This window comes from Colias croceus, chromosome 3 (genome assembly GCF_905220415.1).
Source record: "Colias croceus chromosome 3, ilColCroc2.1".
Classification (NCBI taxonomy): domain Eukaryota; kingdom Metazoa; phylum Arthropoda; class Insecta; order Lepidoptera; family Pieridae; genus Colias; species Colias croceus.
The window spans coordinates 3165744-3189764 of NC_059539.1; the positions used below are offsets into that span (position 1 = coordinate 3165744).

At 31.9% G+C, this 24021-nt stretch overlaps 1 protein-coding gene across 2 annotated transcripts in view; it reads right to left on the bottom strand.

Moving 5' to 3' along the window:
- The window catches only part of LOC123706129 (sodium bicarbonate cotransporter 3), a 39491-nt gene that overhangs the window by 4172 nt on the left and 11298 nt on the right, over nt 1-24021 (bottom strand). Inside the window, exons 2-4 of one of the 2 annotated variants that reach the window (XM_045655291.1) lie at nt 11080-11178; nt 2913-3020; nt 302-358 (exon numbers count right to left, since the gene is read on the bottom strand). In XM_045655291.1, the coding sequence (XP_045511247.1) occupies nt 302-358; nt 2913-3020; nt 11080-11170 (256 nt within the window). In that variant the 5' untranslated portion in view covers nt 11171-11178. The remainder of the gene's footprint in view (nt 1-301; nt 359-2912; nt 3021-11079; nt 11179-24021) is intronic. The other variant, XM_045655292.1, reaches the window with a different exon arrangement.

Genomic DNA, 24021 nt, shown 5'->3' on the forward strand with positions numbered 1-24021 from the left:
ATTAAATACATGAATGTCAGGAAACGATAAACGAAAATAAAAAATAAACGAAATAATTTGTCAGACAATTCAATGTCCTAAATGTAATCCGTAAATGAACTCTACTCAAAGACGATGTTGGTTCAATTAAAAATTGAAGACAGATTAGGAAAATCGAATCAAGACGAAAACATGCTAAGTTTCTATGACATCTATATCTAACCAATCTAACCATGCTTGAAATGGCATATGAATTTAAAAGGGAAAATAAATTGAAACCGAAAACAATAAAATGGCTCGTGAATTTACATTATTATCTTACATGTTTCACCGTCATCCGTCACACTCAGCCTTCTAACGCGGGCCATTATCGCAGAGCCTACGAATCGAACATTTTATGCATATGCGAAGAATATATGGAACTTAGAAATGTATGGGAGCTACTGTTTGAATAACTATCCAAACATTTGCCTGTTTGGTATCTATAGAAACTGCGTATAACGGGGCGTGTTAGCTAATTGATTATTACTTTATGATGAATATGTTTTGTTTGTGACGAAATACATAATTTAATATAGTCTGTTTATTGTATAATTAATTAGTCAGTATTTTATAAATGTTCATAATTAATTATTATCACTAATACTTTTAATTATGTATAAAAATTTATGTTTTAATTATATATAAAGCGAATATTCCGTATATAATAATTTTTATTTATAGTTCTAAACTACGGCTATAATGTCTAAAGGGTTCAAGATCAAAGTGATCATGGTTTGTAAGATGTAAAGGGTATTTCAGAAACTTGGCACCTTGTTAAAGCCTCACAAATATCTTATAGGTACCTGCCGAGAAATAACTTTTGGAGTGTAATTTAGAAATTATAGGAGCAAAGTGGCGAAATAACTCAATTTATCACATATTTTTATTATTAAGTTTCGTTTTTATAAACTTGATTTATTATAGAAGTAGCTGAGCTTGAAAATAATAATGTATATCGCGTGTGGAAATATTTTTTTATAAATAGTAAAAATAATGGCGGCATCGCTGCTCACGTTTATAAATTCTCAGATATAATAACAGTTTATCAGTTTATTTTTCATTATTATTTTGTTCGTTATATATTTTAAAGGTATGTTGAAAATGTATGTATTGTCTTTTGTCGTATAATAAATACTTTAACATTTTATGAATATGATATTATTAAATCTATCTCTACAAGATTTCTAGCTTAAGTTTATCATTGATATACATTATACTTGTTTAAAGTTTATTAATAGGTATTTGATTTTAGACAATATTATTTTTAAATTAACCAAGACATATACTTACAGGGTGTCCCACTGTTGGTATACTAAGCTCAAAGGAGGTTATAGTTTTGCATACGTTGAGTACGTAAAAAATACTTATAAAATTCCAGAAGCATTTTTTTTTCAAATAGATGAATTCTTAAAACTCTATGTGTACACCCGCAAGCAACCCGCCCAACTTTACCACTAGCACGTGAGCTATCGTTTAAGATTATGTATTCATAGACAAAATGCTCATATTAGAGAAGCGGTATATGCTGACTGCGCGAAGCTAGAGAAGAAAACATGGTTATTCAGGAAATTTTGTTTTTTAAGTATTTTTTACGTGATCAGTGTATGCAAAACTATAAGTCCCTTCGCGCTTAGTATACCAATAGTGGGACATCCTGTATAACTTACTAACTAACTATAGTTAATAACTGTTAATAATCATATGAGGATTACCTAAGAGGATTACATATTAGTATATAACAATAAGTCTATTTGGTTCATTAAGCGCCATCATGAATGGAGCTTATGAGCTTTGCTACAGGTCTATAAGCTATTTGCATCAGTAACTACCGTTTGTTTGTTCAGACTAGATTTTGCATTAGTTAATCTAAAAATACGGCGTTAATTTTTTATCTAGCTAGCCAGTGTTTTACATTTAAAATTTATTGTTTTATCTAGAAGATCTAAATTGAACATTTCCATATAAAAATATGAAGAAGAAAAAGGCTATAATTTGGATTGAGATACATAATACATATTATGATATATTGGTATTTTCTATGATTTAAACAAATTAGTGTTTTATTATCGACAATAGTGTTGATAATCTTTCTAATATATATAAATCTCGTGTCACAATGTTTGTCCTCAATGGACAACCACGACTTAAACGATTATAATAAAATTCGCACACCATGTGCAATTCGATCCAACTTGAGAGATAGGATAGGTTTTATCCCGGAAATCCCTCGGGAACGGGAACTATGCGGGTTTTTCTTTTAAAACGAGGGCGAAGCCGCGGGCGGAAAGCTAGTTGATACTTAAAGATTTACTTAAACATTGAAAACTCAAATTCCTTTGATATATTATTTGCTAAGAATGTTAAGTACCTTGGTAACTTCCCGTACACAATGCTTTAGTAAATTAATTAAAAAAGTTTTCAAGGAGTCTAGACATCGTTTGATTTACATGTTTTTAGTGGACAGAGAATTCCAATTTTTCCTTTAAGATTTAAATATTCAAACGGAGGTCTTACATCGTCTCCCAAGAGATAAGGGTCATGCATTTCAATGAAGGATCACTCGATCGCTCTCGTAAAAAGCGAATGAAAAATATATTTTGCGTACAACTTGTATGTGGTTTTTACTTTCGTTATATAAAATCAGTTATCCCACTACAAAATTCATGCGATGTAGATAAAATGTTTACTTTTAATTTATCTACTTTTAAGGTACTTTATTTCTAGCCGTTTTTAAAATACGCCTTCAATATTATATTATATATATTATATATAAATGAAACATTAACAAACAAATTCAGTATTAAAAATGTAAAGCTCTTGAGGTCCAGTATACGTAATATTAAAGAAAAAAAATAGAAAAAAGGCATGCTATAACAACATAGTACACTTACTAGGTTTCTCAGGGTCCTTTTCAGTGCGATGGTGATGTTTGTGTTTCCGATGAGAGTGCCGGCGAGTCGGCACGTGAACTCCCACGAACACGGTGTGCGCCCGGTGACCTGTCAGGTGCAATTCATTAATTCGACATACATTGACGCTATTATTAGACCATTCACACAATACCACCTGAAAATGCACATATGTACTTCAAAAAACATTTAGGTGAGCGATACAGTCGCTTTATCTATACACGTGCTGGATTTTGAACGGATTCTAGGAAAATAATTGAATTATGCGAACGGACATGGGATAATGGAAAACCGTTTTGTGAAACACAAATAAAGTTCCTGGTACATTCTTCTATCGTTTCAAGCTACATTTCTCGGAAATCCCTCGTCATTTGAAAAGTACACTGTACATAAACGTATCACGAGTATTGCTTACAGCACTATATATAAGTATAGTAAAATAATAAACCTTTTTTATAATTTTTAAATCGATCTCAAAGACTCCAAAAGGTTATCAAAAAATCTAATTTTGTGAACGGTCAACAGACAAATCATATTCTCTATTAAAGCAAATCAATAGATGCAACGTAACTGACCCAGTTTTGTTCCATCATAAATTCATAAGAATAAATCGATTTACAGCTTTTCATTTAACAAACTTAAATTTAACACATTTAACTGAAATTAGTATTAAATTAACAGCTAGAGTTCTACCATCAAACATTATAATTAAATAGAGAATTTCACAGTCTAGAAATTGTTCGGACCACAAATATTTAACACAATTTTCGCGCCTACGCTTAAATTGTTTATTAAATATTCCATAGTCATAATTTGATTTTGTGGTCCTTCGTCTTTGTTGTCGGACGTCGGAAGGTCTTTATGGTGTTAACAACGGTGTTAGCTTTGATAATGGCCGTTTGGGAATATCATATTTTTAGTTAATTGGTCGGGCGGTCGTTAAATGTTATGCGTAGAAATGTTAAGTGAATAACACGTAAGATAATATGGTCTAATTTATAACATTTAAATAAATTTAAATTATTATTTGTGTGTCTGAAAGACTAGATCCCTAGTCAGATGAATCTAGTGATAAAAGGTAAGAGGTACTTTAGTTTTCACTATTTCAACTCAACCAAAATATAGATACGTTTAATCTATTCAGGGAAATATTTTCTTATCGTATTCTTGACTGAATTTTCCCAAAATACTTCTTAGTATTTAAGGTTTTAAATTTTAATTATTGTGTATAGTTACTAAGAAGTCAAATTAATGTGATAAGCATTTGCTTGATTGATGTGAAAATATTCGCGTCAAGTATTTCAGATCTTGCCAAACATAGCTCGATTACTGCCAACAATAGCAACTAGGTAGGTATCAACTCAAAAATAGAAATTAAAAGCATCGATTATAGCTACAGCTCATGCGATTGTCTAGACTAGACTGTAGGTATTTGGTATTGATCGGAGCTAAAATCCGGTGTATTTTGGAATCTGTAATGATCCCTCCACACAATAGGCAGCATTGGCCCAGCAAATGATCGTCGATGTTTACCGCTTTTACTCCGATTATGAAAATATGTACATCGAAGCCCGATCATAGACATTTAGGCCCTCTACACTATCGTTATTGCCTCTACTCGCCGAACGCTGCTCACAATGTAGAGCACCCATTAAAAGGTTCGATTCAATTAAAACTGTTTTTGTTTTGTTCCAGTCTAAATGACATTTTATATAACTTTTGAACACCGAAATCGAAGTATGAAAATAGAGGAAAATAGTAATTAAACAAAACTGGATACTGTGTCAATGTAAATCATAGATTGGTTAAACATTATTTCGAGTTATAGCCTACTTAACTAATACAATATAATCGTGATCATATCTTTATTGAAAAAATATACCTAATATTGTAGCGCTTGGATAGAGCTCATAAATATAGCGATCATTTGTTATCGCAGCAATCGGATAGAAGAAAATATCGTTCATTTCGGTACAATGAGTATTCCTTTGAACGTATGTATTAGAAATGTAATAAAGTTAATATCAATAAAAACTAGAATAACAAAATACATAGATTATTTTTATGGAGAATTATTTAGTTCTTAAGTCGTCGTTAACATGTTTGTCATGGCATAGACATTTTCTGATTTTCATCCCTTAAGAAATAATGGGATGAAAATGTTTCTCTCCCTCTCCAAGTAGGTGTTCTTCAGGGTTTCGAGTGAAGTACCTAACTAAGTCTCAAACACACACAAATATATTCTATATATTAAATGTAAAACATTTCAATATATTTTAATTATTATAAAACCAGTCAGCCCACCACAATATAGGTATGTGAAATGAAATGAAATAAATTTATTAGTCCACTAGCTTCCGCCCGCGACTCCGTCCGCGCGGAAAAATTAAGAAAAGTTAAGATTTTTTTTTCTACGTATTTTTCCGGGATAAAAAGTATCCTATTTTATGCCCAGGATAATAAAGTATAATTATACCAAGTTTCATCGAAATCGAACCGTTAGTTTTCACGTGATGCCTGAACATACAGACAGACAGACAGACAGACAGACAGACAGACAGACAGACAGACAGACAGACAAAAATTTTTTTAATCACATATTTGGGTTTGGTATCGATCCAGTAACACCCCCTGCTATTTATTTTTTCAATATTTTCAATGTACAGAATTGACCCTTCTACAGATTTATTATAAGTATGTATAAATTTATGTTTTACAATTATTAATGTAGGTACTATCAGGTGGTTTCATACTTTCATATAACAGAAGCAAAATGTATAAAACCATAATAATTATCGTTACAATACAAAGCCTAATTTTATAATTTACAGCACTGTTATAATTAGTAAGTTTTTAGAAATGATCATATTATAATCATTTTTCAACTCAATGTCTACGTCTTAAACATTCGTAGAACGAACGTGGGAAAATTTTATACAATATTTTCTACCCAATTCAAAAAAAAAAGATCGCTATATTAGGTAGCTATAATGTTGCCATCTCTACAATTCGTATTCGATTATTTAGCAGAATAATCGAATGCCTTTGCTCCACCACCAATCCTCTTTCGCCTTTAAATCACTTACACCTGACCTTGTAATAAGGCTTCGTTGTTCACCTCACCGCATTTTTTATAGCTATTTATAATCTGTGGCAAGGTAGGATTTATAAACCTATCAGTATAATTAATTTTACTTAATACTTAATGCGAGTGAAATGTTAACAATTCAATTGATTCAAGATCAGATTGTAAGGCTTAATACATGTGTCTCGGAAATTCAATTTTTTATTAAAAAGCTACTACGGAGTTTCTTGCCGTTTCTTCTCCGTAGCAAATGCTTTCCGATGATGTGGTAAATGGTAATATTATAGTACCAGTTTTAAAGAATGCTACCAAATTATGACAGTACATTGTAACATTACTTTAAGTAATATTGTCATTGAATCATATTTTCTTCTTTTAAGGTATATAATGTACGTATAATTTATAACGCTTCTATTGAGGTGGCAAAAACTTACCTACTGGTTTAGTAGCTTATGACAAGAAAAAAGTTTTCTACGTAAGAACTATACAATAATAACGGTGACTTACTTATCTAACTAGAATAGCTACATCTTAACCCCTTTATTTTAAAAAGCCAGCAATACATACCCCGATGTCATTACGTATTATTAAGTAGTAGTGATTTCTTTCCCACAACAACAAAAATATATAGTATTTTCTAGGTTTGATCCAGCTTTTGAAATGAGCCTTTTAATATATCAATTAATTAATCAACACCAGCCCATTTTAATCATCGCCTGATAAATTCAACTCAGAGGGTGTAAATCCTTTCCAATCCAATGTTATAATGAAAGGATTTTGATGGAATATTTACTGTTCCCTAAATAGAAACCAATAAAATCGAATAGTTTCGATCCGATTAATTGCCTATACGAGTATAATATACAATTGGTGTTAATTGGGAAGCCCTAATAAATCATTGTACATAATATATTGTATTACGAATGACACAATTAGCATAATTATATGTATACACGTGGCATGGAAATAACCTATTTGAACATAGGTTAAAAGCCTACAATGTAGCTTCTCTCAAGTGCCATCAATAGTCATTTAAACACTCGACCTTCAACGTTTTCTATAGCTAGATGAGCGAAAGATTATTCACGAAGTTTATATTGTATGCCTGTATGGATTTAAAAGCACAACTCAAACCTAACTTTAAATGTCAGAGGTAAACAGCGTAACTTCTGTTAAAGTGGAGTTTATAACTTTGGTTCTAGTTATCTGGGTAATCTGTATGTTAAATGTTTCTTTAGTATAACTGCGTATATGTATACTAGCAGTTCCCCGCGGTTTCACCCGCATTGCTCCGCTTCTGTTGGTCTTAGCGTTATGATATAAAGCCTCTACCTCGATAAATGAGCTATCTAACACCGAAATAATTTTTCAAATCGGACCAGTAGTTCCCGAGATTAGCGCGTTCAAACAAACAAACTCTTCAGCCTTATAATATTAGTATAGATTAAGCTAACTCGCTGATCGCCTGGGTTGCACCCATCTTACTTTTTTGTAAGTTTTCAGTTATTATATGTACTAATTCATAAAATTATTAAACGTAGACAATAATTTAATTATACTTAGTTTATAATAATATCTACATATTGCCTCTAATTTCTTTTTTTTATTTCTCAAATTAAATATCAAGATATAAATTCTTATTTTGTAGCCGTCAAGTAAATTACATCTTAGATAAAGAAACGGATACCTAAGTTAATGAAATTCTTTGTAGAAATAAAAATAATTTATTCTTGCTATCTTTTGAAGGAGAGTTCAATGTTGAGCCAATTTTATAGATTTACACGAAGTTAAAGAGCTTTGATCACTAATGTGTTACCGACTGTAACGTAATAATTAATTTTCTACATTTTTAGGCCATTGAGAGAGTATTTCATTACAATGATAAATGTAAAAGATTTTTACAGAAAAATATGTCCTTTTGTAGTTGATTTGATATTTCTCCTAGACCATGTTTTAGATGCCTGATTCCTATATATATTTTTTAAAATACAACGATATATATAATGTTAACGACAGTATTATAAAAAAGCTCAAAAGAAAGAATAAAGAAGCATTAAAAAATAATTCCCTTCTTTTTATCAATGGGAAATTTAATATGTGAATAAAACCCATCAGAAATTGAATAAAAGCTATCGAACAGTGCAATAGCGTTTCGATAATAGGACCAATAATTAATTCGTTGAATGTTGCCAGCTGTGTGCCGTAAATTTTATATCATAGAAAATTCTTGTGGTTGCCACCTTTTAGTGGCAATTGCGATTTATTATGGAATAGAAAATGACTTCGTGTCTGTAAATGTAGAAAGTAAATGTGAAATAAAATTTTGGTTTAATGGGTTTACTATTAAGGATTTTAACTCAGTGATTGAAATGTAAGTGCTAAGGTAATTTTTGTAGTACTAGCGGGCCGCCCCCGATTCGCTCGTGGTACATCGAGTCGAGTACCACGAGGTTATCGACACATTTGACGATTTATTTTTATAATATAGATTCATTAATAAACACTTCAATTCATCATAACTTGGTTTAATTTTGTTTATCATTTTTTGTCCAATTAAATTTTACGTTTTTAAAATACGATATCAGAAAAATACGTACCTACTTTGTTATAATGGCTCGATTTTTAAATGCATAAAGGTGATCAATTACTCCGCCTTTATTTACCAAAACTTCTGTATTCACTAATTGAAAGGCTCTAATGAATTCCGAAATATATAGAACATTTTAATTTTAACCTCTTACTTCTTAATTTATCAAATAAAAATAATATGTAGGTACGTAATTGATTTACTTATATTTTGACTCGGGATAAAAATAATATAATATGGCAGATAATACAATACTTTATGTAGATGTCTTGATGAATACTTGGATGCCTTTGACACTCTATTAAAAATTGTAATCGTTAGAGAAAATTGAATTTGAGAATTTTTTTTAGGTGTTTTTGATTAAAATAGTAAACACATAAATCGAAATGTTGTTACGTTGTTCTGCCTAATACGTATTAACATAAAAAAATATATTATAAAGAGAAAAGATTGGACCTTTTGTTTGTGTGTTTACTATTTTAATAAAAAATACCTCAACAAACAAGTAGACATTATTAAGATACGTCCAGAAAAAAAATGATTACAATAGATAATGAAAAACGTGTTAAACTTCGAAGAGTTTTATATTAAAATGTGAGCGCTTTATTCACAAGGCTGCGTAGGTGTAAACTTAGTTGTAAGCCTGAAGCGTAGTTCAATCATAATTCATACACATATAGGTAGGTGCTTTTTAAGCCAAACAGAATAGAAAATTTCATAATCTGAGTAGCAGTTGTATTAATTTAAATTAAAACGGAATTTCCCGTTAAAGTGTCATTAAGTAAAATAAATATGTATTACACAAGTCAATGAACGAAATGTCGTCCTAAATGTAACAATGTCGGTATCGATAATAGAATCACTCCATTTTCCTTCGAGCGTAAGTAGTAAGTACCTATTTGCGAAAACTCAATTAGTCCATTGAAAAGTTAAATTTGGGGTTGCATTTCATAGAGGACGCAATTTTATTTTTTTGATGTGTAGAGGAGCGAAATGTTGTATGTTAAAGTTGTTCCTCGAAAAACAATCTACAAAAACGGTCTGATATCATTTCTTCGTAAAATGATAAAAAACAATTTTATCGAAACATTTAAATAGCTCTAATTTCTGAACATTTTCGCCTATAAATTTTTTATTTAAAGTTCTACGACAAAAAGTTACTGGACCAAAGTTGTAGCGAATTTAATTTGCAACAAATAATGTTAACAAATTTTTTTATCAGATAAATAGTTTAAGAGATATATCGTAAAAACCATTTCAACCACTATTTTCAAGATGGCGGCCTTGGGACAAGGGTGGCGACCCCACAAACTTGGTTTTAGCTTCACATTGAACCCCCCTACACATCCAAAAAATAAAATTGCGTCCTCTAAAAAATGCAAGGTTAGGCCAAAAAAATGTAACATTTCAATGGACTAAATGTTTTGATTCAATTTTGTTTAGGTATATAGACTTAAGACACTCTGTTTTCCGAAAAAAATAAGATTATTCGAAATGCCTATACAAACATTACATTTGAGTTACATACTATGCCCTGCGGTTTTACCCGCAGTGCTCTGCTCCAGGCTCCTGTTGGTCTTAGCGACTGGATATGTAGCCTATAGCCTCCCTCGATAAATTGAATGAATGAATGAAAATAATTTATTTGCACCAAAACAAGGAAACTACGAAAAAACACATACAAACAAACACGTACAAATTGGCTATTTAAAACCGAAAGAATTTTTCAAATCGGACCAGTAGTTCCTGAGATTAGCGCGATCAAACAAAAAAATTCTTCAGCTTTATAATATTATTATTATAGTACCTATTATAGTATTTAAATAAAAAAGGCCAAAGGTCAACTCTAATATTTTGCTAGATGCCCATAAAGAGAATTCACTGAACAGATAATAATTGTAATAAATAATAAGGTTAATCACAACAGACAGGCCGTGGGCTGGCAATCACTGACGAAATCGTTTACGATCTTTTGAATAATTTTGTGGTAAATATCTTTAATACTATATAAATAAGCATTTTGTTTTTGATTAGCGACTAACTAAAATAAGATTATGTTATCTTGCCAATAAAATTGATTGGCAGCAATTAATAATCCCAGGCAGGTATTTTATTAGACTGAATCTTGAATTAATGAATTCAATTGTTTGTTTGTAAATATCTCGCTTCCTTGTGGTTTCTCGGGAGACTGGACCTTAATGGAATAGTGAATTATGGATTATTACTCTCTCTATATTTATAACATTTATGTCGAAATATTAGAGATCTTCTTATAAATATCTGAGAAAATAAAACCGTACCTATAACCCGAAATACTGCAGAGTTATTGATTTCTAAAATATCTTCTGCATTTTTGTGAACAAACAGTAAATTTATCACTTCTATTAAAATTGTAGAGCATAATATGTAATACCCATTTTTTAAATAGATTTTTCACTACATTTATAATGAAAATAAAGTAAACAGATAAGCCTTGCCTTCAAAGTCTTGTTCTGTGTAATCATGGTGGTTGTGCTTTCGTGCCGCGGGGTCCGGCGGGGGCTCGTCGTCGTCTGCCCTGGTGTCCATTGTTTTAACTGAAACAATAAAATATTATTAAAATAAAGTTTATTTGTCAGTCATATGTTACGGCATAGAAGTTTTAGTAGTTACCTACTATTCATAAAGCAATTTAAAACGGACACAAAGTCTCAGAAGTTTGAATTATTTTTAGTACAAAGTAGGTAATATATTATGTAAAGAAAGTATTGTAAATTAGTGGTCCGCCCCGGCTTCGCCCGTGGTACATATATCGCAATAAAAGGTAGCCTATGTCCTTTCTCGGGTATCAAAATATCTCCATACCAAATTTCATGCAAATTGGTTCAGTAGTTTAGGCGTGATTGAGTAACAGACAGACAGAGTTACTTTCGCATTTATAATATTAGTATGGATGTTGTAACGTACTATATACCGTGTTTTAATCTTTATACAACATCTATCTATGAAAATACTGTGTCGTAGTTCCTATATATTTTAGGGTGTGTAGTAGTAGTTTTACGTAAAGTTCTTTTTCGTAGATACTTAGAAAAGATTAGTAATAGTAAGAATTAATTCGTATGTCTGTATATCTTGAATTTATTATCTGTAGTATATAATATGCTCTTTTAAAGATCCATATATAAATACGTATGTATTTTAATCACTGATGTGTAAGATATGCGTTTGATGTTCTCGTTCTTAAGAAGTGCGTAGAATGTGTAGTAAATATTAGGAAATGGTTTTACTTTATACATTAAAATAACAGTCACCTACTCATAAGATATAATACGTAGGTAAAAGTGTTTTTGTAAGACGGAGTTACCCGCAAAGATTATGTTATTACCGAGGCCTAGTCATTTGATTAAACTCAAATTCATTCTAATCTCTTTAAAGACATTAATTAGGTATGTATTTCGTTTTATATTAAACTGTGATCATTCGATCTAAGAGTATAAAAAAGTAAACTCACTTTTCAAATCCAGTCTTTCAGTAGCAAGAGCTTTTATTAAACCACGTTTATACAAAATAAATCAGTAATACGATAACACTGCGATATCTTAATTAATATTTAGGCAATTAATAACCCTAGACCCAAACCAAGTCTTAGCGATATCTAAGATTTAGGTATAATAAATTAGACTAAATTCTAAAGCCAGATGAATTTCAAGATAAATTCTAAACTTACGTTAATTAAGAAGTTACTAAATTAGCCCGTTTCATTAATTTTCTTCTTATTTTTATAGTTTTTTTTTAACAATATTAGTCTTCACAATTGTTTAAAATAAGTAACAGTTCTACCAATAGTATGTGGGTATGGAAAGACTTAGGGTAGGATAGGATAGGTTTTATCCCGGAAATCCCACGGGAACGGGAACTATGCGAGTTTTTCTTTGACTGCGCGGGCGATGCCGCGGGTAGAAAGCTAGTATTTTATAACGCAAATACAACAGAATAATATAATTATAACATTTGCCAATTACATTTATGCTCATTTAGAGACAATAGTTCACAGGTTCACATGGACTGATGACGGCTTTATTCCTGCTCAACCAGTGCTAAGCTAAACCATCCAGTAATAATAAATAAACAATTACTTCAACCTCGTGGAGAAATTGTCTAAGAGGCCCTAATCTAGATGGCTTTGAATTTGCGTCACCTTTGATAGTAACTGAAGCCTTGCATGCGACTTACCGTGCAAACAATGTAAGGTAGATAAATGTCACCTCATTTATATAATGTCCAATAAGTCGGGTCCACAGAGCGAGCAGCCTCGCGAGGCAATAACAGTGCGAAACATCTAGGTCTTGTCATCTGGTCATGTGCATTGTGCACGTGGTTCGGCCGAGGAAAATGACAGCACTCGTCTATTTTCGATGGCCGATCTGAGGTCGGAGACTCGGTCATTGTGGACGCAGGGTAAAGGACAAAAATGTGTTTACCTTGGCCGAGCTACACCCACCTTAACCGAGCCAAATCCGCACTGACCAAGCTACTTCGTTTTATTACTGCTTCGCGAGGCTGCTCGCTCTGTGGGCCCGCCTATTGGATAGCGCTATTATAATGTAGCGCATAGGCATAATAATATTATATGATTTTATAGTCGCACGAGCGTAATGAGATTCAAATGGGATTGTTATACGCAGTGTATAAAAATGTGAAATACTAACATCTACTTAGCTTACTTACCAAACGTAATTAATAATAACTCATTAACGCTTTATGAAAAAAAAAAAAGTTCACTCTTCATTTATCATGACGATACATGATTAAATTTTAAGTATAGCTTATGTTACAAATGTAGCTATCCTCTCGAACGACTGGTCCAAAAAAATGGTCGAAAATTGGCCCAGTAGTATTGGAGTGAAATTAGTAGGTACAAATAACAATATTAAAAAAAATGTTACACTTTTTCTATTTGGTATAAGTTGACAAACATAACATAACCTTCATTATACCAAATACACATGCAAATGTATCCATTATTTCATTCAAAGGCAATCCGTGTAAAGCTTATTTGTTAACCGAAGTGAAAAAATCAGTGATTGGATGGAAATAGACCGGAATCAGCTATTTGCATGTCTGAGGATCGTTAATTTGTAGCGCGCTAAGGTATTCACGTATGTACTGATAGTTGTTGATGGAAGAGATTTGTTTCAATTTTGTATTGGATTAATAAAAATACATTTATTTCCCGATTGCGAAATAAGGAAAGTTTTTTTCGTGTGTTTGTAATACTTCGCGTCGTAGCTTACACGGCTAGATTAGATTTAGAAACATTTTTTTAAATTGAGATTGAAATTAGGTACCGTACCTAATTTCATACATACTATGTTTTTGTGTACTGTATTTGATGTGATTTAGTCTTCATACATATTTAAAATCCATCGATAATGAAAATTTCAAGTTTCAATTTTCAATGTAATCAGGGTTTATGTTATTTCACCTTCTGTTTGTTTTAGACACTACTAAGGCATCTAAAATAAACTTGACTATAATTGAAACCAAGGCTTGCTGTATTACCCCCAGGAGAACCGCAAACGTGGTTTTGTTCAAATACATGCAATTTCGAGTTTAATTGTGTATTTATAATAAAAGACGTATACTACACAGACCGCCTCCTTGGTACAGTGGTTGACGCATGAGCGTAGAACCGAGGGGTCCTGGGTTCGATTCCCGGTGGAGACGAACAAAAATGTCTCGGTCTGGCAGGACACAGAAGGCCGATCACCTACTTGTCCCTAAAGAAAATCGATCAGTGAAACAGATGTATGGATAATGCATCAGAAATTTATTCAACTAGCATATTGTATGTATTTTCGTAGTTAAGAATTTACCTCTGTATAAACTGTGTAAATAGACGTAAGCTGGAAGAGACTATTCTCCACAACACAGGGAATCCTAGTGTGGAGATTAGTGCATTGTATTATCTACCAAATGTTTATGTAACAATAAAGATTTTTGTATTTTTTTATTTTTTGTATCTGCCCCTTACCCCAGGGGACACGGGACTTCACTTTCACACACACTGGTTTGTTCTACATATTGTAATAATGGCCATATTCAAACTAATAGGAATATTTTCCTTTATTTATTTATCCGTAGTACTAGCCGTTAGCCTCAGCTTCACCAATGTTGAACCGGTATAAAAAATAGCCTGAATTGTAGCAAGCTTTTTATTCGTGAAATAATTTTCATGATCAGATCAGTTATTCGCAGATTATTCTCTACAAAATTTGTACTTACATACATTTAACATACAATGCAATAAATATTTTATATGGATAGTATAGTACCTAGTTAATAGGTAGGTAACAACATAGGTACTGAAAATATTCTAGATAAATCCTATACAGAGAGAGAGGCTGTATTAAAAAAATCCAATAGACATTTTGAATATTATACAACAGGTCGCTGCCCGCTGGAGGGTCGGCATCTTCATGAATAAGTTAATAGCGTTTCTAAAATATCTGTAATCAAGTTACCCTTAAATTGACCTGTATTAAGTCTCTGTATTTTGTGATAAATAAACATTTATTGATCTAGTTACCTTGTAGCCATTTTACAATTATAATTATTTTGAGTGTCGTTACAAATCAACCGCTAACTACGACTCTATCATGTACTTATCACATTAATTATCTTTTTCTAATATATATAAATCTCGTGTCACAATGTTTGTCCTCAATGGACTCCTAAACCACTTAACCGATTATAATAAAATTCACACACCATGTGTAGTTCGATCCAACTTGAGAGATAGGATAGGTTTTATCCCGGAAATCCCTCGGGAACGGGAACTATGCGGGTTTTTCTTTGAAAAGGCGGGCGAAGCCGCGGGCGGAAAGCTACTAGATATAAAAATAAGAAGCGAAGTTTTTTTATAATTAGAAACATTAAGGATTCGTTTATACTATAATACTAGTTAATATACCTCTACAATACTACGTTACATTTCAGAACGTATTTAGACGTAAGAAAATATTAAAAAAATATAGGTAAACAAAAAAATATTCATATCCTACGAGTATTTACTATGTAGTTATTAATCTTAAATGCTATTCAAAATCTACTTACGAAAACAATACACTTATACACACATTTTAAATCCAAGAAGCAAGGAGAAAACAATTTCTCTGCAGGACTGCGCTTACTCGGCTATTGTCACAATATGAAAGTATACAACTATACAATGGTTTAGCTTCAATGGTTGTTAGAAGACGAGGCGTATGATAGGCCTATTCATGTGAATCATGTGAATGTGAACACATGTAGTGATAAATAACTATCTATCTATATATAATATTTGATTTGAAATATAAGCCATACTTATTTCCTTGTTTATAATGTAAGATAATATGGGTAAGAATTTCGGAGAAGTAAGAACGTCCACAAACATATTTGTTATAGTTTATTTCGATAAATATTATTGGTATAATGTGCGCGAGTAATAAAGCTCGAGAACAGGTTTTCTCTAGTTACAAATATTTATTATTTCCGAAGTTATTTCATATTACACTTAAGTTATATGACCACTTGATAGAAATCAATCATTTGTGAATTGCAGGAAAAATAACATTCTTGTATCAGGGATTTTTATATACAATTTACGTATATACCAACAATCTACATCATAATAGAGACGTACGTCGAGATCTACGTCTTTGCTTAAGGAGCGTCGGTTGCGTTGGCTAGGACATGTCCATCGCATGGACCCTTCCCGATTGCCGAGTCAAGTAATGCTCGGTGCGGTTGCACATGCGAAGCGATGTATCAGAAGACCCTTGCTACGTTTTAAAGACAGCGTTAAACGTGACATGTCCACGTTCAAGATCAACCTCCCGGACTGGGAAAAGCTCGCCCAAAACCGTACTTCTTGGCATAGTCTTATTCATGAGGGTTGTAAGGCACATGATCGCAGTTGGTTCGATGCACTCCGTGATCGTCGGACTAGATTAAACAATTTATCACCATCCACATCATCATATAAGTATAAGACTTGTGGGCGTTATTGTCGCTCCAGAATCGGGCTCTTTAGCCACGAACGACGCTGCCCTAAATAATGACAGATTAGGAAAATTGCAACACTAATAAATTAAAATTTTGAAATTTAAATGCAACTGCATATATGATCTACTAAAGATCAAATAAGCAAACGACATCATAATATATAGTTTGTACATGTAAATCTATTATATTTGAACTAAGGTTATAATTTAGGTGTATCGAATATTCTATCACATGCTTTCTTTTTTTTACTTTGAGTTTTAAAAATAAAATATCAAGGAGTGACTTTTTCATCACATCGACATCATGTTGTCATCACGGTCACAGCGTCCAATTATGTTACAAACGTGTAACTGACAGCTCTTTGATTTTTTGCAGATAGCAAAATTCTTTACTCTGTTATGGATAAAAACGAAATTAAGCATTTTATTCCGATTGAATTTGAATCAAGATTATCCTCAAGATTATTTATGTTTCCTGCAGGATTTGAATGAAATTTATACTTATGATTTAATTTTTGTAGCGTTCTATTAAAAATTAGAAGTTAAGAACGAAAAATAATATAAAATTATATTAAACGCTTATTATAGAATATACGCTTATTAGAGACTAGCTTCCGCCCGCGACTCCGTCCGCGCGGATGTCGATCTTCGTGTGGATGGTTTATTTCTCCATTTTGAGTAACTCTGACAATGACATCTTATAAATATCTATTGGACCCAAATACGGCTAGACCTATAATAATACGCAACGTGTGTTCGCGGTTCTACAGAACAACGTCTATGGAAAAAACTGAAAAATTAAGATTAATTTTTTTTCTACGTATTTTTTCAGGATAAAAAGTATCCTATTTTACGCCCAGGATAATAAGGTATAATTATACCAAGTTTCATCGAAATCGAACCCGTAGTTTTCACGTGATGTCTTCACATACAGACAGACAGACAAAAATTTTTTTAATCACATATTTGGGTTTGGTATCGATCCAGTAACACCCCCTGCTATTTATTTTTTCAATATTTTCAATGTACAGAATTGACCCTTCTACAGATTTATTATATGTATAGATAGCACAATTAGGAAATAGAAATAAAAGCTAACATATATTTGCAAAAGAAGAGCTACAATATCATCGATACCAAATTGATCCTTTTTATTTTTTATTTTACTTCAGATTTAAATAAATACACAAAGTTATAGGTGAACGAAATGGTGCTAATTTCGGCGTCTTTCTTTTTCAGAAAATAAGCTCCATATATTTAAATATAACTAATGTAACAAATTCGGTGAAAGTTACAATGAATTGGAAGGAAACTTATTTCATTACTTACTTTGACAAGAACATCAGTTTTGCCTTAGAAGATTTTTCCCTATAAATGATCCAATTTTATTGTAATAATACTATACGCTTTTCTTTCCTAACTTATATTGTATTTATATTACTTCATTTATGATCAAAGCTTCAAACATCTTTATAATTTACATATCCTACGAATATAAACCTTACTAGGTAGCTATTTATTTATTTATTTGGAGATCTACAGAACAAATTACATGAATTAAAGACAAAAGCTGTTATTATGTATACCTAGATGTAAAAATATTGCCGTTTATGTTTCTCAAAAAAAAACAACTGAGGAATTTAGGATGCTGATTACAGCCTCTTTTAGTAGAGTAGCTTGGAAAAATAAGAACATTTAAGCTACTTTTTGTCAGGGCACAAGCCCCAGGCTCCTAATTCAAAATATAATTATTTATACATATTTCATATTATCAGTCTGCGGGGTTTGTATAATATTTATGTGAAACAGGGCAAATATGTTTTTAGATTTATAGCCCCGGCAACCGTTCACAATTCAATTTCATATGATTTTAAGTACATTGTAGTAGCTTTGCTGAATAAATTCAAATGTAATATGATAATACGACTGGCAATGAATTGGTGTATTTTCTAGTTAATATTATAAATATGTCTTTATGACTATCACTACTTATTATAAAAGAAAGTCCTGATCAGCGTCTGTCCGTTTGCGATTCGTGATAAATTTAGAAACGGTTTTAATTGTGTTTTCACCAATGGATAGCGTGATTGGAAATTTTAAGTATATTATTTGATAATGTTTAGTCTACATAGGCGAAGCCGCCGGCGCAAATCTAGTAATCTATATTATAAAAATGTTTTGGTAAGTGCAAAACTCGAGAAACTGAAACCATTTCGTCAATTTTTTTTAATAATATTCTTGAAGTATGAGGATGGTTCTTATGGAGAGAAAACGTTAACATGTACCGCAGGCGAAACCGGGGCGGACCGCTAGTTTATAATCAAAATGAATGCACAACCAACAGTGACAAATAGACATGAACTTTAAATTGATGCGCCAGAATTGACTAGGGCACAAAACTTTGACAAATAAGGAAGCATTTATTTCGTTTACGGCTTCATTGTCGACAGTTTACGAGTACTTTATGGGACAAGAAGCCCTTATTAATGGCTTCCTACTTTAACTGGACACATTTTGTTGTTGACTGTCTATAAATGTTAGCGAAACTTTCCATAAAATAAATTGTATAGTTTAAGAGAATGTAACGTTTTGAACGTTTAAACTTATGACATTAGTTTAGTGTCACATAGGTATCCTTGATATAAAGTTTCAAAAAAATCTGTCAGTTTAAAACGGGTTCATACAAACATAAAAGCATAAAAACATACAAGTGAAAGTTGAAACTAATAAACAGTTGAGGTGGCGTATTTTAAAAACATAGTGCAACTTATGGCACAGAATACATAATAGTAGCTAAACCACAGAATACATAATAGTAGCTAAACGCTACAGAACGGACACTCTCCGCCTCCCGCCAAAATTAAACACTTACCTCACCCCGCACGATCAGACATGTTATGGTACCCATTTCCCCGCAAGGACGATACCAACGACGTCTTTAGACGAAACGCAACGAAGATTGACAACATTAATCAAATTGACTTAAAGCAATTTTATTATTTTGGATTTGTGATTATCGTTTTTCGTAGAAAATGGTTAGATATTGTGCTGTTTACGGATGTATTTCATCAGAAAAACGCGAATTTTTTTTTACGCTAGTCACAAATGTGCCAACCATAAAGAGTTTACACACACATTTGCAGTCTCTACAGTGTGACTGTCAAAACTATAATTTTGTATGGAGTGTCCGGGGTGTGGCTAAACGCTACAGAACGGACACTCTCCGCCTCCCGCCAAAATTAAACACTTACCTCACCCCGCACGATCAGACATGTTATGGTACCCATTTCCCCGCAAGGACGATACCAACGACGTCTTAGACGAAACGCAACGAAGATTGACAACATTAATCAAATTGACATAAAGTAATTTTATTATTTTGGATTTGTGATTATCGTTTTTCGTAGAAAATGGTTAAATATTGTGCTGTTTACGGATGTATTTCATCAGAAAAACGCGAATTTTTTTTTACGCTAGTCACAAATGTGCCAACCATAAAGCGTTAACACACACATTTGCAGTCTCTACAGTGTGACTGTCAAAACAATCATTTTGTATGGAGTGTCCGGGGTGTGCTTATGGTAAAATAATATTTTCTGCAAATTTTCTATTATACTCTATTCAATTCATAAATATTCAAAATAAAAGGCTTTTTATTAATTCTATGACCAGGCGTTCAAATAACAAAAATGCGATATTTTTCCATTCTCTGCATACAATTATTATTTGACGTGATTTTAAATGATCTAACTCCCATGTCTCATTCAGCTTCTTTCCTATTATACATCCTTAAAGTGAACAAAGCCTTTTGCCATATAAAAAGGCGTTTTGTAAGTGCAAAGTGGACTTGATGCTTCTTGAAGTTGACTTAAACACTTTGGAAAACTGGTTTTACCACTTTTAAGGTCCTTCACACAAGAGCCTAAGTGTCAAAGTTTTAAGAGATGATTCTACAAGTTTTAAGCGTTAAAAGAATTGAAATGTAATAAGTGTAATTGGAGTAAACATTTGTGTACGCTTGTCTGGTAAAATTTGGAAATTTCGTGCGATTACAATATCATTGTTGAAGAAGCGAAAAGAAAACGTAGGTACATATTACTTATAAAGTAAAATTAATATTATGATAAACAATATTTACGATGAAAAAAGATTCAAGATTCCAATCCCAAAATATTATAATCGGTGTTTAAGACTAATACCGGCATACGGGTGATTTTCCACTAATAAGTAATAATGTGCAACGTGTAGCGAGTAATGTGTTTTTGTAAATAACCAATAGCATCGCTTCAAGCGCTAAACGCTTCAAACTTTAAACTAAACAAACATTATTGGTAGAAAAGCACTCTAATAACAACAAGAGAAACGACAAAATCACTCAACTATTAGCAAAGCTTTTACTAAATGTAATTAGAGAATGTGTATTAAATTAGATCATTACTAGTTAGTTTTAGTAGCAAGGGAGGGTTCGCTAAATTTCATTTTCATCATGAGAGCGGGAATTACCTTTTTTAGTGGCAGACTGACCTACTTCAACACTTTACGACAACACTGGGCCTGGATTACTAATCAGGTTTAATCTTACGTTTAATTAAAATTTTGGTTTTTGTGTGTTTAAGCTTAAGGTGCGGTAAGGTGTAACCATAGGATAAAATATGTGTACACTGTACTGTAGTTAATAATATTATGTATACAGTGTAGGTACTTAAGAGTGTATTGTTTCATATTTTACTTGTTTTCAACTTATGGGGTTGTATATATTTATAAGAGCTTTCTATGTAGGTACAATTATTTCATTTAGCGTCCTAATTTGTAAAAATATTAGTTTACAACCGAGATTATAAGCTGAAAGCTGTAGAAACTACGTTGAAGTTAACTTGAATTAATAAAAATTTCATCTAAATTCGCCTCCTACACATTTTGTTTATAATATAGTTAAAACAAATATCCTTAACTTTTAATCGTGAACTACAATATTTTAACAAAACAAACTTTATGATCTTTCATAATAACACCGACGCAAGTTTTAATTTTATTACTAACCAAATGCTAAAGGCTTTATTATGAAAACAAGGAACTTTGTTAACAGGGAGATACGGAACGTTCCAATGTATAATGTAGAATAAACATCAACATCTTTATTATAAAGCTTATATGAAGAATAATAAAATATTTTCTATGTGCTGGGTTTCTGACTGTTTTTCCCGGAAAAAACGTTATTTAACTCTATCCTGCGCTTATCCTGCGCAATCTGTACCATAATGTATCAGTAAAAATATTGTTGTGCTCTACTAAACATACAAACAATATCATTCATAATTATATTTGAAATATTATCGCGAAAATGTTGCCTCGTTGATGCTGTCATATAAGTCATATCTTAACTACAGAATACTTAATAGTATAATATTTTGTAGTGAGAAGTTCTCTTGTTTTTCATTTTATATTGTCTTCTGATGTCCACTTCAACAGTAAGATAAGTACACATAAATTAAGGACAGTAAAATAAGCCCGCTACGCTTTTATTTAAACTAATTTTAGTCAATGCACTTATACACCCTATGAAAATTAATCTGCTTGTACATAATATCATGCGTAAGATCTCAAATTGTTTTTATTCCTGCCATGTAACAACCACTGCCTAATTCTACTATTTCTTCTTTCTCGTGGGATTGAGACAGATTAAATTTTACGTGTGGTAATAATCGATATTCTTTCGAGCCAGTATTTATTTATTTATTTATTTACAAAGGATAGCCAACAATAATTGTTAACACTATCTATACCTAGACATAAAAGGAATGAAGATGGTTAATCGGGTCAATCTATAATAATTGTGGATCGAACTCCAAACCTATCGACTCTAGTCTCTATCGTAATGTTTAACCAAAAAGTCTTAATCATATAGTTTCATGAAACAGAAATAGAAGTAATCATGTTGGTTAATGAATAAAATATGGCATTAGCAGGATTGATTCATTATAGTACTGGGGAAAATGGGCGATCTGTCTTCTATGATTTGTCACACTGTTCCTGTTTATTTCCATCCGGAGTCCAATAAATATCTTGTGGCAGTAACGTTATTTTCATAAAACAGTTTATCTTCAAAATTATTCTTGACTTTATTTCTATTTTCTGTATTCATCTCTGTGAAGGATTTGTTATGGACGCGGATGAAGACATATTTTTATTATAAGATACATTGTATGTTTGTGGTATATTAATTTATAATACACTAGCTGTGCACCGGCTTCGCCTGTAGTATAAGATTGAATATTGGTCGTACAAACTCAGTAACCTTCGTGAGCTCATGCACATCACTTTGCTGAAGATTATTACGATTCTATAAAGGACATACATACAAACATTCATTTATTATTAATAATGGTAATCGTTTTTTGCAGTAATCGTAATCGTTTATTAACGTATAACAATAGTTTATCTATGATACATCTGACATTACCCCAATGCTCCAAGCTGAGTACCTATCAACAGACAGGTGGTTTTCTTTGTGTAACACAATAGCTTCCGAAGAGCCATCCACAGCAAACTGTTTAACAGAACAAATACTAACGATGTAACCTATCAGCAGATTAACTTTATTGTTTAGTATTGATAATCTGTGGGTATGCTGAATGTATTTATAAATGGATAATAGTCAGGCTATAGCTAGAAATTGAATAGGTACTTTTCGTGTTTTTAGTGAAACTTCTTTAGGCGCGTTGAGAGTAAAATTTCAAGGTAGCGTCATGGCAATACCGTCATGTCTGGAATAAGGCGACGATTTTGGTATGTTTGAATCTTGCAAAGATGTTTCATTACTGACACGTGTGCTAGGCACACTACTTAGCTGGTCGCTCTTTCATTTTCATTATCTTTAACTTCGTACGTTCAATTCGTGCGAATATGGCCCGATTAAGATTAATTGTCATTGTCATATTTTGTAATTATATTTCCAGTATATTTTGGTTCGTATCTCTGCTAAAATTTTCTTATCTGCGGATGAATTTTATTAATTTTGGCAATTTAATTAAATAGAAGGCTTGTAACAGGCAATTAGGCCAATGGACCTATTACTCTTTCCTTCAATTGTAATTGCGTGACCTTAGGTGCTAAATAACATTTAAACCCAATTCTGTAACAAGAAGAGTAGAGCCTACATTTTTTCTTCGTACTATAGCAATTAATTATGAACTTTAGTTTCATTTAGCTTTTAAATACCTATAACATAATTTAGTAAATAATAAAATGGAAATCTAAAACTAACTAAAAATGCTAAATTACGGTTAATTAGTCTAATTCTAATATTTATAATCCCATGGAGAATTTTGGCTCAATTGTTGATTGAAACCTGTATTACTAATCACTAAAACAAAACCGCAGTTTATTATATAA